The sequence below is a fragment of the Xenopus tropicalis genome, chromosome 5 (assembly GCF_000004195.4).
Source record: "Xenopus tropicalis strain Nigerian chromosome 5, UCB_Xtro_10.0, whole genome shotgun sequence".
In the NCBI taxonomy this organism is placed as follows: domain Eukaryota; kingdom Metazoa; phylum Chordata; class Amphibia; order Anura; family Pipidae; genus Xenopus; species Xenopus tropicalis.
The window spans coordinates 20,463,409-20,480,165 of NC_030681.2; the positions used below are offsets into that span (position 1 = coordinate 20,463,409).

General features: G+C 42.5%; 1 protein-coding gene across 1 annotated transcript in view; it reads right to left on the reverse strand.

Moving 5' to 3' along the window:
- Positions 1-323: 323 nt before the first annotated feature.
- The window catches only part of stpg4 (sperm-tail PG-rich repeat containing 4), a 37,508-nt gene continuing 21,074 nt past the window's right edge, over positions 324-16,757 (reverse strand). Inside the window, exons 6-7 of the mRNA XM_002932385.5 lie at positions 12,023-12,130; positions 324-748 (exon numbers count right to left, since the gene is read on the reverse strand). Coding sequence (XP_002932431.3) covers positions 632-748; positions 12,023-12,130 — 225 coding nt within the window. The 3' untranslated portion in view covers positions 324-631. The remainder of the gene's footprint in view (positions 749-12,022; positions 12,131-16,757) is intronic.

Sequence of the window (16,757 nt, forward strand, 5' to 3'; positions counted from 1 at the left end):
AATATTACAGTGTAAGGCTACTGTCTTATAACCCTCTAGGGAAGGGGTCCCCTACCTTCTTTACCTGAGCAACACAAGAATGGGGAGCAACACAAGAATGAAAAAAGTTCCAGGGGGTGCCAAATAAGGGCTATGATTGGATATTTAGTAGCCCCTATGTGGACTTGCAGCCTACAGGAGGCTCTGTTTGGCAGTACAACTGGCTTTTAATGCAACCAAAACTTGCCTCCAAGCCAGGAATTCAAAAATAAGCACCTGCTTTGAGGCCACTGGGAACAACATCCAAGGGGTTGGGGAGCAATATGTTGCCCCCGAGCCACTGATTGGAGATCACTGCTCTAGGGTCAGTTTTATTAGGTGCCAATTAACTTCCTGTATGTTTTTGGAATGTGGGAGGAAAGTTGAGTACCAATACCTAGACTGAGAGAACTTATAAATATGTCAAACTCAGCAGCCTTCTTCTGCAAAGCAGCAGGACTAAAGACAACTTTGGATAAACCAACAAACAAGGCACTATGCATTGCAGTTGCATTGTCCGTGGATATCAAATTGCTCTTTTTTAGGGTATCTATAATCTGGGAGCATTTCGTGGAGGCTGAAAAACAGCTAAGCCTTCTTTGTTTTCTGCGATTTACAAGTCAAATGAACTGGAGAAGAAAATGCCGTGCAGGCGACCCATTTTTGCAACTGTGGGTGTTTGTTTCGGGAACTGTCGGATTGGTTCATATGTTCCAGGTCCCGGAGTTTTCTGAAATAGCAAAAATAAATGGCAAGGGTAAGAGTTAAGTGATCCAAACAGCAACAAGAAATGCTTGGGAAAACACTTAAACTTGCAGAACATGTCGTCCTACTGACGTAAATTAAATGGCTGGAAAAGAGTCACATTAGTTCCACTGAGGAGATACATTGAAAATGTCCCGGACTTTAATGCTTTCCTTCAGGCTTTGTTGCATCTGTCCTGACTTAATGTACAATTACTTGACAACACCTTAAAGTAAATTCTTATTTTTGCTTATACAGTTCCATGAGTCCCCTGTTTCTCTGGAATGCAGCTTAGTTCAATGGCAGCTGGACAACCATCATTCTAACATACAAAACACTTCAGTGGAACCTGAGCTAAGGAAGCATGCTCTACTGTCATACATTGAGTTGCTGCAAGATATAATTATGGCCTAGGGCTATAAATGTCATCACTGGAGATTATAAACCAACGTGATACAACAGTACTCCCCTCGCAGAGGGGGCCAGAGCTGTACCAGTTTGTGTGGGGGGCAGTCGGAATGCTAGGTTGGAGGTAAATGCTTATTTGCTTTTCTAAGTAGTTCTGGAAGCCCAGCCCGAAAGCCAATTAGAAAATAAACAAAAGACGCAAACAGTTGTTTGTTGTCCTAAATATTCTTGGAATTATGTCAGGATGACTGATAATAAACAGTATTTCATATTAATATGTGTATGTATATATGGAACATACAGTATTTATGTATATCTGGGTTACAAAATCATCCAATTATCAGATTATCATTGGACACATGAAAACTGCACTAAAAACTGATTGCAATATGAGTTCCTTATTTTTTCAGCAAACTGTATGAGGGCTATAGAGGCCTATTATTTTTATTAAGTGGTTCTTTGAGATAGCATTGTAACATGGCTGGACCCAAACCCAAGTGTAGTAGTTGGGTCATGCTTTTTTGACTACAGCCATCACTGAATTTGCTCCAGCTTTTACTATACTCAATAACCAGTCAAGTCTCCAAAAATCATACATGTAGAAGCTTGAAGGAGTACAGGCAGGCAAAACAGGCAAAAGACCAGGGCTGACTGACTGATAAATAAGCACAGACTGGGCTAGGAAATGATGGAAAGGTTTAAAAAAACAGGTAAAGGACTCTGAACCAGAAGAGGACTCAAGAACCAAACCATAAGGTATTATTAGCTGGCAGCTGGCAAGACTAAGGGGCACATTTACTAATCCCCGAATCCGAATCCCGAATGGGAAAAAAACAGATTAGAAACGAAAATTTTGCGATTTTTTTTTTGTCGCGTCGTGATTGTTTCGTATTTGTAGCGACTTTTTCGGCACCGTCGTGACTTTAACGTATTTTGCGCGATTTTTTTGTTGCCGTCGCAATTTTTTCAGATTGCGCTATAGTAAACGGCGGAAAAACCAATTCGAATTTTTCACGCCGGCGACGAAAAAGTTGCAGAAAATAAACGATAAAGTCGTAACGGCGACGAAAAAGTTGCGCAAAATAAGAAACAATTGCGACGGCGACAAAAAAATCGCATAAAATACAGATCATTACGAAAAAATCGCATTCGGACTCTTTCGGACGTTCGTGGATTAGTAAATGTGCCCCTAAGGGTCAGATTTATCAAAATGTGAATTTACAGCTTAATACATAAAAACTCACATTCTATTCATTTGTATAGTATTTTTAGAAGCGTATTTACCAAATGGTGAATTTTTTGTCGAATTTTGATAAATCTGCCCCTAAATGTTGGCCATACTTGGGCCTATAAACGCTGCTTTTTTGGTCCTTCTGGACAGAGTTGGCAGCTTATTGGTTCCAAAATATTTTTTCCCTAAATCATTGGTCCTGCCACCACCATAACGGGGCCAGCCCCACAGTTTAGGAAGTTGAGCAAGCAAGATGCCATTTTCTTTGGTTGCTGCACGTAGCTTATTTCTGTACTGGATCAACAGGCAGTGCTGTATTCATAAGGGGAGGGGCCTTGAAGGGGCTTTTGTGACCCTTAGTGCTCTTTCATCTGGGGTCTACATAAATTACCTTTTGTAGGTGGTAGCACTAGAAAGTACTTTTATATATAGGATATATTATACCCCTTTGCCCTACAATATTTACAAATTAATATTGCACTTACAGAGGCTTCCTACATCTAACCAGTACATGTAGCTTTATATAGCTAAAGTTCTATGACAGTAATAGTAATAGATCCCCCTCTGAGGGGGCTCAGGAAGTGTAGGGAACCCAATGGGACAATGACTGAAAACAATTTCATATATGTTTATCCAAAAACCTTATTTCCAAAATGAAGGTGGATCTTAAAATGATTTGCTGGAAGGCCCAGTAGCTTCCAGTGACACCACTGAACAACACCCAAAGGTAACACCGTGTTCATGAATGTACAGCTTGTTATTTTAGTGGCGTCTTTAAGAAAGTGCTGTAATGAACAAGTCACCAAGCAAGCAGACTATATTTGGCTCTGTTTCCCTCTGTGCCCAAATGTGCCACTGTGTAATCTGCTAACAGTCAGGGCCCGGGCGCAGCATTCTGGAAATAAACTCCCTCAGAGATACCGAGCTCCCTTACTGGCACGGCTGGAGATGATTAGAGATCATTTATAAAGAGTGCGTTCCCTCTACTCGCTACTAACTCTCCTATGATATTTACTGTAATAAGAATGGTATTTTTTGAAAAACATTTCATAGGGCTCATTTACAAATGCAAGTGCAAAGTGCAATTACGGACACAAGTTGCCATGTTTTTTAACCATAGTGAAGACTGTTGCACAGATCCAGTGTAATTGCTGCAGTGAGGGGGAGTCTAAATTGTCAGGATGGCATCATTTCTGGTGCCTGGCACAATACCACAAATACACACAAGTGCCAGGAGTGTCTTTATGTGTCCGCAACCAAAAGCTGCCCTTTGTTACTATTAAGCAAATCCAAAATGGGATATTTGGGATTCTCAGGGCTTTTAGAAGAAATTATGTTCAAAAACAGCACTTCAGGTTGCACGTTGGACACCCCTGGTTTACGTAAGTCAACCTCTGTATAGGGGCCCCAGGTTGCCTACATTGCCAGCATGGTGCAAAGCTGTAAGTCTAGAAAACATTAGAGATTTATTTTCAGACATGTGACCAGTTCCCCCATGGTGCGTTAAGGCAGTTTGCCCTTCATGGTCTATGCTCTATGGTTTTCTATCAGTTGTTTAGATGTATCATGTGGCCAGCCCCAGACTGGCAATCTGTGAATTCTGGCAAATGCCAGAGGGGCAACTGTAAGATTCCATGGACAGTCACTATTTATTGGGCTGGTCGGGGGCTGTTTGGGCCTCTCTGTACTTAATATGCCAGGGCCTATTTTGAATCCCAGTTCAGACCTGCACATGACCCAATGAAAAAGAGTAATAGGTAGGGGTGGAAAATTGGTCACTGTAAGTTTTAGACCAAGCTGTATCCACATCCAAGGCACAGTGCCCTGCCATCCCACCATCTCTGCCCCTGTAGCTGAAGCTGATCCGGACTATATATGTATAGTTATAATGGTGGTACCCACAGTACAGTTTGTTTCCCCAGCAAGGAATTTCATGGGTTCACAGAATACAGTGTAACAGTGTTACTATTATACAGGGGGGCCCAGACTGTCATGGGATCTTTTGTATGGTACAAACAAGAAACAGGCTGGCAATATAAGCTACAGCACTGTCAGAATTGCAACCTTAAATAACAGAACCGCTGTTTCAAATGTCTCCCCCTGCTCTAAATGTGGAAAACAGAGACATTATTATTATTATTATTACTGTAACACTTGCATCATGCCAGCAGAGAGACCTGCCCAGTGTGTGACTTGCATGGCGAGTGCCCAGTTCTGGGCTTGGATAATGATAGGTTTACATGCTTGGCATAGCCCGGGCATAATGTTACTCTTCAGTACAGGAATGAAAAGGCTTTTGTAAAGTGGGAAGCAGGCTGGCTAATTTTAGATGTTCCTGGATCTGTAGCTTTAGCTATGAAACAAATGGTGATATAAATCTATATTGGGCTACAAATCCACTTTCTTGCTGTTTTGCCCTTCTCTCTGACTCTCCGCCAGCTTCTTACAAGTTGGGAGGCTGAAAGGCAGGACGGAAAAATCTCTAAAACTACTTTAAAAGGGCAGGTCACCGGCTAATTGGTTAGTTTTGGACAGGGGTACCCTGGGCCCACCGAAAGGCAAGTCTGTCCCCACCCTACCCAGGTCTCTGCAATCTGTTTTGTTGTGCCTGTTTATTGCAATTTATTCCAATGTATTCCCGGCGCTGACTTGACCTCTATTATAATTATTATTGATATTATTTTTATATAATATTTCAAGCTCTACAGGGGCAGATCAGACAATTATATCCTCTTAGAAAACAAACTGAATTTCACTTTTTACAAGTTACTGTTTTATTATTACAGGAAATTGTGTTTGAAAATTAGAATTAGAATTTTTTGCAGTTGGTCTACATTTTTTATTATGTGTGTTGGAATTATTCATCAGCTCTCCAGTTGGAATTTTAGCAGTTTATCAATAGGTAGAAATTACCTTAGCAACAAAAAAGTGGTGTGAGTGGTGTGAGACACTGGAATATGAACAGGAGGGGCCGGAATAGAATGATAAGTAATAAAATATACCAATAAAAGTGTTGCCTAACAGAGCAAATGTTTTTTGGCTTCAGGGGTCAGCGACCCCCATGTGAAAGAATCAGGCAAAAAAAACGTATTCAAAGTTAATTTCTAGGTTCGGGTTCGGGAATGGGACCCTAAAGGTTGACTCATTTAAATGGAATATGAAAAAGAAACAATTCAGAAAGTGCAACACAAAGCAGAACCGACTGCTGCGCAAATTTTGTGATGACTCAATTGCTCTAAAATTAATAAAATAGATAACTTTTAACATAATAAAAATCTGTTTTTTTCCCCCAAGGACATTATATTGCAATGTTTTCTAAGAAAAGCTCCCAAATAATATAAGCTGTTTCAGCTTCGCAATATCCAACTATTTTAATGTGGGTCATTTACAGATTATGTGGCTTAAATTTAGGCCGAAATGAAACTAACTTTTAATCCCCACTGAAAGGAAATGTGACATATTAAATACATATCTGTCTTAATTCTCATATGTCTGCAGCATGGGGGATTCTGATTTATTTGGGATACAGCCCATTTATGGATTTCCAGGTTAAAGATTCGCTGGAGAGCAACTGCACTGTGACTAATTAAATGCTCTGTCACAAGGGATATTTCACATGGGTAACAAAGGGGGAAATGTATAGGGTGAAATATATCCAGAGTAGGGGTGCCACTGGGTCAGTATTTGACCGGTCAGGCTGGTAAATCACAACAAGCTAGGGCCGACACTAATTTGTAATACTCTATAAATCCCTCCCTCCCCTGACTCTCGCTGCTGCTAGATTACCCCATCCACCCATTTCCCCGCCCAGCCTGCTCGATCAATTCCCTGCCCTATGGTGTCATCACCCTGCCCCATGTGACATCACCGCCTACTTCCTGACCCCAAGGCTGCTATTATTCTGATAAGAGGGGTCATTTATGACCACATGTGTAGTGTGCAAAGTGAGTTTTGAATGCAAATAATCATATTTATTATTACCCATAACGAATTATACAGCATAATTGCGGCCAAGCTTCAAATTGAGTCCAATGGAATTGCACCTGTCAAAATGGAAGCAATAGCAAGCTGTTTCTAGTATGGAGTCAAAGCTCTGCTTGCTCTGGTTTACTGGGCGCAAGTCTGGTGCGCAAATTGCAAGGTGCTGTGGGTATTACAAAGCTTATGGTGGTGGCAGCTCTAGCAACAATTTAGGGCCGGACTGGCAATCTGTGGGTTCAGGCAAATGCCAGAGGGGCTGCTGTAAGATGCCATAGATAGTCACTATTTATTGGGTTGCTGGGGGGCTGTTTGGGACATTGCGTACTGGAATTGCCAGGGCCCATGTTGAATCCCAGTTGGGACGTGTACACCATTCAACTGAGAGACAGGATGGATACACTGGCAATCATGTGCAGAGCTGTCAGCCAACCCCATGTCATGAGTGAGATAATGATCCAGTCATGTTTTTTAAAGGCCCCAATTCCCCTTCACACTAAATAATAACATGAAATAAGGTCTCAAAAGGGCCTCTGCGTGTGGATGTGCAGGAGTTTGTTAAGGACGCCAGTAACTTAAAGGGATTCTGTTATGATTTTTATGGTGCACTTTTTTATTTCTAAATTACACTGTTTACATAGCAAATAATTCACTCAACCATTTAACATTTTATTCTTGAACCAACAAATTGTTGCTGTAATATTGGTGTGTAGGCGCCATCTCAGTGCATTGTGCCTGAGTCTGAGCTTTCAGAAGGAGCCAGCGCTACACATTAGAACTGCTTTCAGCTAACCTATTGTTTCTCCTACTCCCATGTAACTGGAGGAGTCACAAGCCGGACTGGGATTTCTTACTATTGAGTGCTATTCTGATACCTACTGGGGGCTGCTATCTTGCTCCCTTCCCATTGTTCTGCTGATCGGCTGCTGGGGGGGGGGGATATCACTCCAACTTGCAGCTCAGCAGTAAAGTTAGTTCCTAACTTACTGTAGAGACCAAAGTTTAAAAGTAAGAATCTAACATAAGCCTTGTCATTGGATACTAAGCTGCAAATCTGGTTTCAGATGCAGGTACCGCTGCTGCTCTTTGCCCATCCCTCGCACTTGGCTTGTTAAAAATGAAAGCAGCATTAATTTTGTGTTGGGAACCTGCTGTAATCGATTAAATCAGAGAGGAGGAGTTAATAAAGCCCTTACTTTATACAGGGAATACCCCTACATTTGTAATTATATTTCTTTGCAGCCCCATGGAGATGAGTCTGAACCCATTTATACTTGGGCCAGATGACATTTACAGAAAAATCTTTGGTTCACAAATAGACACACTTTAGTGGAATCTGAGTAGACTGAACAACTGATTATGGGCTTGCACAGACAGTGTTTCCCTTAGCATTTCCCTGCCGGAACAAGATAATGTTCTAGAGCAGGTATTCCCATCTTTTACTTGTGAGCCACACTCAGCTTTAAAAATTGTTGGTGAGCCACACAAGCATAAAAAAAGTTCTTTGGGGATGCCAAGTAAGGGCTGTGATTGGCTATTTGGAGCCCCATGTGGACTGTTGGCCTGCAGGATGCTCTGCTTATGGTAAAACTATGCTTCCAAAACTTGCCTTCAAGCCAGAAATTAAAAAATGGCCACCTACTTTGAGGCCATGGGGATTACTGGTCTACAGTTAAAGAATGGCTATTATCAGGGGGTAAAGCAGAGAAAGTGGCAAAGACGTAGGCCAGGGAGCTGGTACTGAGGACCATGCTGGCCAGATGACATTTCTGCACCAGCCAACACATGGGGGCTGATTTACTAACCCACGAATCCGACCCGAATTGGAAAAGTTCCGACTTGAAAACGAATATTTTGCGACTTTTTCGTATGTTTTGCGATTTTTTCGGATTCTTTACGAATTTTTCCTTACCAATACGATTTTTGCGTAAAAACGCGAGTTTTTCGTATCCATTACGAAAGTTGCGTAAAAAGTTGCGAATTTTTCGTAGCGTTAAAACTTACGCGAAAAGTTGCGCATTTTTCGCGTAAGTTTTAACGCTACGAAAAATGCGCAACTTTCGTAATGGATACGAAAAACTCGCGTTTTTACGCAAAAATCGTATTGGTAACGAAAAATTCGTAAAGAATCCGAAAAAATCGCAAAACATACGAAAAAATCGCAAAATACCGATCATTACGAAAAAAACGCAATCGGACTCATTTCGACCCGTTCGTGGGTAAGTAAATCAGCCCCATGGTGTCAACCATGGTGATCACTGTTGAGTCTGACTGTAACAAGTAGAGTTACGTCTGACTGTAACAAGTGGAGTTACTTAATATTGAGATAAAGAAGTAGCAACCTTATGCTTTATTTTTCAGTTCTACTTGTGTTCCTGATTATATGGTGCTTTCCTACCCTAAGAACATGAGGAGCGAAGAGCTGACTTCTTAATGTCAGGGGTGAAACAACTTTTTCTTGTATTAATGTGCCACAAATGATATGTCTCAGCCTAAGCTCAAGGCCAGCGATGTCTATTATGATACATTACAGCCCAGCAAGTGGCCCGGGTCTAATCTTTTAAACCGCCAGCAATTTTAGCACTTTCTAAGTGTGTAATTAGGGATTATATTGCTCTAAGTAAAGCAGAATAACAAACCCAACTGAAGGGAATGCTCTTTAATGGCTGCAAGATTGTCAGTTTAACAGGCTCCACTTTCACAATATACACTTGGTGTCTTGTTAACATTTTTCCAAGCCTTTAGTTTACATGTATTAACCTTTGGGGAGCGTTGCATTTGCTGGAATTGGAGACCACGGGAGGATATGAAAGGGACTGCCTTATAATCTGGTGATAAGCCATCGAGGCAGCTGGAAATTTTACATGCCCCGTGCCAATGTATCTCAGACAGCCAAACACAATACGTGTCCTCATAAGGATTCTTTGAATATTCTTGTCAGGCAAAGCCAAGTCGTTGATAGCCAACAGCAATAATACTATAATTATTATTATTATTGTGTCCAGGACTACATGACAGTTGTTGTGATTTGTGTCCAAAACAAGAAGATGCTCCTGAGTTGTTAAGCTACAATTTTCAGCATCCACAATTAAAGAACCCCCTAATCATTTGGTTTGGTTTGCTAGTGTTTGGTGCATTGTGGGAAATATTTTACCAAACTTATGTTTGTCAATCACAAACCTGTGAAATTGTGTTCATAGCCATGCAGTGCTGGTTGAAATAAGTGGCAACTGACTCAAGTGTCACTGGGCCAGGAATACCAATGAATACTCACTATAAGGCTTGTTGGCTCAATCCTTGACCCATGAACTGACTCTTAAGAACTTAGTTAAGCATATATCTTGGAGGGAAGATGGTACTTACAGTACTGCACAACCTTGCACTAGGGTGTGGCATATCCCTTTATGAGGAAATAGGCAACTTGGAAGACTAGATGAGCTAATCAATAACTTTCTATGTTTGTACATGGAAGTTCCAGACCCAGTGAAGGCTGGGATGTGTGGAGCAGGGTAAAGTTGAGTTCAGCTAGTTAGACTTTGCCTGTATTGTAACAGTATTGTCACTCATATACCTGTATACCAAAGGGATAATTAATGGACATAGGTGATAAATAGCACAAGTACAGTTCCCCACAGCAACCAACTAGCAGTTAGCTTGTAACAGACAACTAGAAGGAAATATCATCTCGTTATATATGGGCAACAGAACTGGTGCAGTTTAGAACGTGTTTGGAACATTTACTGGGAGAAGAACATGAATACTCAAAAGATTCTACCCATCTTTACTTAAAGGAAAACATGGGAAAACATGTTTTTTTCAAAACACATCAGGTAATAGAGCTTCTCCAGCAGAATTCTGATTGAAATCCGTTTTTCAAAAACACAAACAGATTTTTTTATATTTAATTTTGAAATGTCACATGGGGCTAGCCATATTATTCTTCATTTCCCAGGGTGCCACAGCCATGTGACCTGTGCTCTGATAAAGTTCACACTTTACTGCTGCGCTGCAAGTTGGAGTGATACCCCCCCCCCTCACCCCCTGCAGCCGATCAGCAGAACAATGGGAAGGGAGCAAGTTAGCAGCTCCCAGTAGGTATCAGAATAGCACTCAGTAGTAAGAAATCCAAGTCTGGCTTGGGACTCCTCTCGTTACATGGGAGTAGGAGAAACAATAGGTTAGCTGAAAGCAGTTCTAATGTGTAGCGCTGGCTCCTTCTGAAAGCTCAGACTCAGGCACACTTTACTGCTGCGCTGCAAGTTGAAGTGATATCTCCCCTCCCCCCCAGCAGCCGATCAGCAGAACAATGGGAAGGGAGGAAGATAGCAGCTCCCAGTAGGTATCAGAATAGCACTCAATAGTAAGAAATCCAAGTCCGGCTTGGGACTCCTCCACTTACACGGGAGTAGGAGAAACGATAGGTTAGCTGAAAGCAGTTCTAATGTGTAGCGCTGGCTGAAAGCTCAGACTCAGGCACAATGCACTGAGATGGCGCCTACACACCAATATTACAGCAAAAAAATACATTTGTTGGTTCAAAAATAATATTTTAAATGGTAGAGTGAATTATTTGCTATGTAAACAGTGTCATTTAGAAATAAAAGTATATTATGAAATTCATGACAGAATCCCTTTAAGAATGGGCCAATTGTTTTGCAAAATACTATCTGCCATTTTGTATTTGAAACTCTATCCATGTTTAGGTTTCCTGCGCTATATATATGCAAACCACCATAGCTGGATACTAGTGATGGGCAAGCTGGCCTCAAACCCAGGGGTCAGGCAGGTTTGGCTGGCACCCACACAATTCTTGCAGTCTGTGAGCAGGTTCAAGGTGAACTTTACCATGCACACAACCCACCTGCAATCTTACTTTGTGCTGCTTCCACCTCTAGAAGTCCATATTTATAGATTTGTGTCTGCATGCCCCACCCCTTTTATGACATCAGAGTGGGGTGGATACAGGTCTATAAATACAGAAGCTAAGCAGGTTAGGGTCAGGAGTGGGTAAGAAGCAGGCAGGTTAGGGTCGGGTGTGAGTGGACTATTTGTCAACCATCACATTATTACTGGATACCCAAGGGCACAGCAGGAGTTGTCAATAAAGTTGGCCAGTTTTTAACCAAACTGGGCAATATCTGATTCAATATCTGAAACAATATCATTGATTCTGATGAGTCTATATGGCCCTTATATTGAATTGTCAGATATTTATATGCTACAAAGAGAATGAGAAATAGTAAAAATGATATCAGTACATAAAAATGAGGAAGAGACTGTCCTGCAGAGGAGATGCCATGCAAAATACATGTTAAATATACATATAGAGTGTGCTTCCTCAACCTAAGCTTTTCTTCTCCTACTGCTGTTCAGCAGTGCTGCAATACAAGTTGCTGACTCATGTTGGAATCAGCCAATCAGAGCAGGGGAAACCTGTCAATGGCTCACAGCATGAGTGCGTTGGTTGCAGCCAGGAAAAAAAAAGTTAGATAGAGCAACACACAAAAATATAATTAAATATATAAACAACTGCAGGAAGAAATAATAATTAGTGGATCAGATTTATATAACATGCACTACCGAATTGTAAACAGTGGTAATAACCTTTTATGTATTTATTGTTATGTATTCCCCAATACTTACTGAGATGTGGGCACGGGGAAATCTGGGGACCTTAGACCTGAAACACGATGATATGCCACGAGAAGGGTTACTTTTCACCTCGTAATCTCCAGGCCCAGGACCTTCTCTCTGAAGAAATATTAAAAGTAGATAATTATTTAATCTAATCTTCTCATGGAACCAATGCTATTAAAAGCTCTAAGCAATCTAGATGAGACGGAATCAAAGCGCTGATGGAATCTAAGCGGAAGACATGATTAAATTACTTTCCTATGGACAGATACATAGCAGATATGTACGGATGATTAAGTGCCGTCATTTAAATACAGGGAAATATTGCAGCGCTAGGGTTTAATATTAGAAAGAACATGAAATTATTCTATCAGGGAAGATAAATATAAAAGTTCTGGTAAAGTCTATCCTTATACTTGGTGCTTAGAAATTGGCAGATGCTAAATTGCCCCGGTGCTGTTACCAATGGCAACCAAGAGGCAATTAGACTTGAAAATAGTCTGACAGTTTCACATTCATGTTAGTAAATCGCTTATTTATATATTTCTTTTTGGTTTTTAGTGATGTTACATGATAAATATATTACTAGCCATGGCTACCTAATATTTTTATATCCAGTCACCTAAGGGCTTAATTATAATGGCAACTCTGCAGCTACAACTAGAAAACTAGCTGATCCTTGACAAGAGTGCACCAGGGCCTGTGGGCCCACATAATCACAATCTGGCCCTGAACAAAGGAACTGAAGATTACGCAAAAAAGAAATCTTGTAAGCAAAACTGAAGTTACACCACTGTCTGCACAGAAGGCTCAAGTATCATGTATTCAGAAAGGTATACTTGAAGTGCTGTACCCTGTAAACATCAGAACCGGGAGGGCAGGGTCCCCAGAATATTCCCCTGGTTCCAAATGTTCATGCAGACAGGATGCAGAAAATTCACGCTGCACCAAAACTTACCTCCACCCAATAATCTTCCATGGCTAGGGTTGCCACCCCTTCAGTTTTGAACTGTACAGCCTGTTTTTGAGGGGCTGTCTGGTTCAAAACTTGATTTTCAAAAATCTAAAAAACAGGCAGAAATCCAGCAGTAATGCCCATGACATCATAACCCTGCCTCAATAAATAATGGCCCTGTCCATGATGTCATCAACACACCCTTTGTCTGGTTTTGGGCAATGAGCAAAGGTAGCAACCTTATCCATGGCCCCTATTGTACCCCACAGCAATCAGTAATTAGCTTTGATGTATCTACCTCAGGTAGAAACAGTGTTGGACTGGAATGACAGAGGCCCACCAGAAAAACCCTAGACCAGGGGACCACTCTCCATACTATTTTTCATCCACTCCTCACTCAACCTCTATATTTTCCTAGTCTTTTATCTTTACATACTATAATCTATTCTTCTTTATATTTAGTCTCTTTGTTCTTTTAGAGCAGGGCTGTCCAACTGGCGGCCCGCGGGCCGCATGCGGCCCTCGACCCCCCTCTGTGTGGCCCCCCACCTGTCTGGCTGCTTTGATGCCTTACCTTTGTGTAAACTTTAAATGGTATCAGTACTGAGATTAACTACCCCCCCTGCATGGTTCTCACCTCAGATTCAGGCTGTAATCCCCCTGTATTGTTTAAACATGTAATCCCCTATGTTTTTCACACCTTTTAGTTTCTGCATTGTTCACCCCCTGCAGTGTTCACACCTCAGACTCAGGCTGTAATCACCCACATTGTTCACCTCTTCACACCTCAGACATTGTATGCATTGCCTGGCCTATTCTGTCTGTGTATAGGCAGCATAGGGTAGGCAGAGTATGGCACATAGGCAGCATAGGGCAGGGAGGGTATGGCACCCACTGGCAGCATAGGACAGGCAGAGTATGGTATGGCACACACAGGCAGCATAGGGCAGGCAGAGTATGGCACAAACAGGCAGCATAGGGCAGGCAGAGTATGGCACACACAGGCAGCATAGGGCAGGCAGAGTATGGCACACACAGGCAGCATAGGGCAGGCAGAGTATGGCACACACAGGCAGCATAGGGAAGGCAGAGTATGGCACACACAGGCAGCATAGGGAAGGCAGAGTGCTGCCTGAGTGTGCCATTCTCTGCCTACCCTATGCTGCCTGTGGGAGGTGAACCTGGCAGGGGTTTGTTGTGGGAGTTTGTTAGCAGTTGGAAATAGGCATTAAATGGTCCCTAAAGTGTGTAATTATATACTGGGGGTTGCTGTGCTATCCATAGGGGAGGAGGAGGCAAATGGATTTAAGGGTGTGTCTTAATATGACATAATATAATTCCTTAACATATTAATGATGGTTGATATCCCTGCAGCGACCATTAAATGGGTGTGGTTTGAAGTGGGTGTGGTTTAAAATGGGGGAGTGGCCAAAACTGGCTTCCATTAGCGGCCCTCCACCATGTATGCGAGAGAAATTCCGGCCCTCGGCACCGCAGAAGTTGGACAGCACTGTTTTAGAGAAACAAGGAATGACCATAAATTAGGCCAATGGTAAAAGGCAGGAGGGTAGAAATGGCAAGGGGATATCTGTAATTAAAGACCTTTCGGGTCATGGCCAAAATATTGATATTCCACAGTAGTATTAAATAGCAAAAATACTCACTAATGTATAAATAAATATTAGCTATTATTTCTTACAAGACTTACAAAACATGCCTTAGAGCCAGATATTTAAATATGGGCACCTACTTTGAGGCCACTGTGAGCAACATTAGAGGGGGTGGTGAGCAACATGTTTCTCATGAGCCACTGATTGGACATCACTATTTTAGACTTAGCTCAGTAGAATGGTTGGGATTCTGTAGAATTCCAGATGCCCTAAAAGGGTCTTTCTCACATACAGTATGGCTATATACAACAACTGCAGAACTGGCATTCACGTAGCACCCTGAGAGTACTATCTACTAGAGACACTACCTTCTAATTACCAGGAAATGGGGTCACAATTTGCTGCTTCAAACTTCATTTCCCTGACCCAGTCATGTGTGGCATGCAGGAATCAATAGCCTGCCAATCCACCAGATGTGACCGTGATGCCTGTTGAATGGTGATTCTTGTTGAGAAATTCATGGGAAAAGGGTTCCCATGTGGATTTCTCACCGGCGCTTTCTTTAGCACCTACAGGATTTTTCAGATTTAGGAAGATTTTCTCTGCTAATGGAAAATGTCAAGGTCTAGAGCGAAAGTTTCCAACACTGTCTTGTATTATGAGTGGTCCATCTGAAGGTCAGTTAGTGCAAGATTTGGGGAGCATGATTAAGTTTTAGGAGAAATGTGTAAGATCACCTCTGGCTTTGCTACTTCAAGAAATCTACTTGAGTCTACTTCAAGAAATCATTACTTGAGTTGAAAAGGGCCATGGCAAAAGGTTGGACCTTCAAGAGGGCTATAGAAACACCATTTAATATGGCTACATGAAATGTTAAATGTCCCTTTAAAATATGTGTGTTTGTTATCTGTTGTGCATTTGTTTTATTTATTTGTTAGAATTGTTGAACTTTGAGAACACAATTAGACACAATCCTGATTCTGAGTGTAACCAAATACATCAATCTGTGATGCCAAGGCCACTTTCTCTAGGCACTGTATGTAATCACTGGTTTGTCCTCTCACTGGTGCCCAGTAAGGGATTATTTAGTACAAGTAATGGCTGAGGTTAGCTGATAAACTAGAACTTTCCTGAAAATGTTTCATTCCGGGCGTGTCCAGCCACGCTACTAGGAAGACGCACCTGAGAGTGCTCCCGGGGGACCAGACCAAATCTCCCCTCATCCTGCCTCACCACAGGGCCCACGCCAGTCAGTGCCACAGGGGAGCACCTCCCAGCCTCTCCTGCATCCATCGGAGGCAAATACTACGGGCGCGGGCGCTCCTGCTCAGAGAACCAGCTGCGGCCTGGCGCGCCTCAAAGCCGCGGGTTAAATTTGAACGCGCACCCGCGCGCGAGATCTCCTGCTTCGCGGTTCCCACGGGCAACAGATTTTGCCGCACCAAGGGCTAATACACCCGATCAGAGTCGCGGCGTTCCAGTTTCGGCCCAACGCTGACCCGGAGCCGCGCGCTAAATTTAGAAGCGCATTCAAACGCAGACACGTCTGCTCCATGGTGCAACATCTTCCACAGCCGCAAGCAAACCAGACGCTGGGTAACGCAACTGGGTGAGTGCAATAGAAATTATGGGGGTGCCCTCTTCCAATCTCCAACAAGTACCCAAAGGGGCCTCTCCTTCACAGACACTGCCTGCTGCAGCCGGCTGCACTACTAATTAACTCACCTCACAACTTAACATCTACCAAGCTCTATATATTCGCCAGATACTACCCTCTGTGCTGCTCTCAATGTGCACATATTGCTAAACAAGACCTAAACTGTGCAGAGCAAAATACCTTCTCCAACACAGCCCACCAAGCAGCCTCTCCTTACTACCCCTTTGGAAAAAAAGCAGCCAAATGCCGCCTTGAAACCTGGCTAACTAGAGCTCCGTGGAAATACCCTATACCTACACCATTTTCTCCTGGTTCATAGACCCCAGCCATCTACCCAGCAAAGGCAACTGATATCTAGCTATGGGGGGCAAAAGCGGCCAGAAAAAACAACAGCCAGCTACTTCACAAAACATGGAGCAATATGTCCGCCGGCCCACCCAAAGCGGTGAGGGCCAGGTCTCCCCACCTTCACCGCCACCTGGGAACTCTTCAGTCGACACACTGGCGCAGGTACTAGCCGCT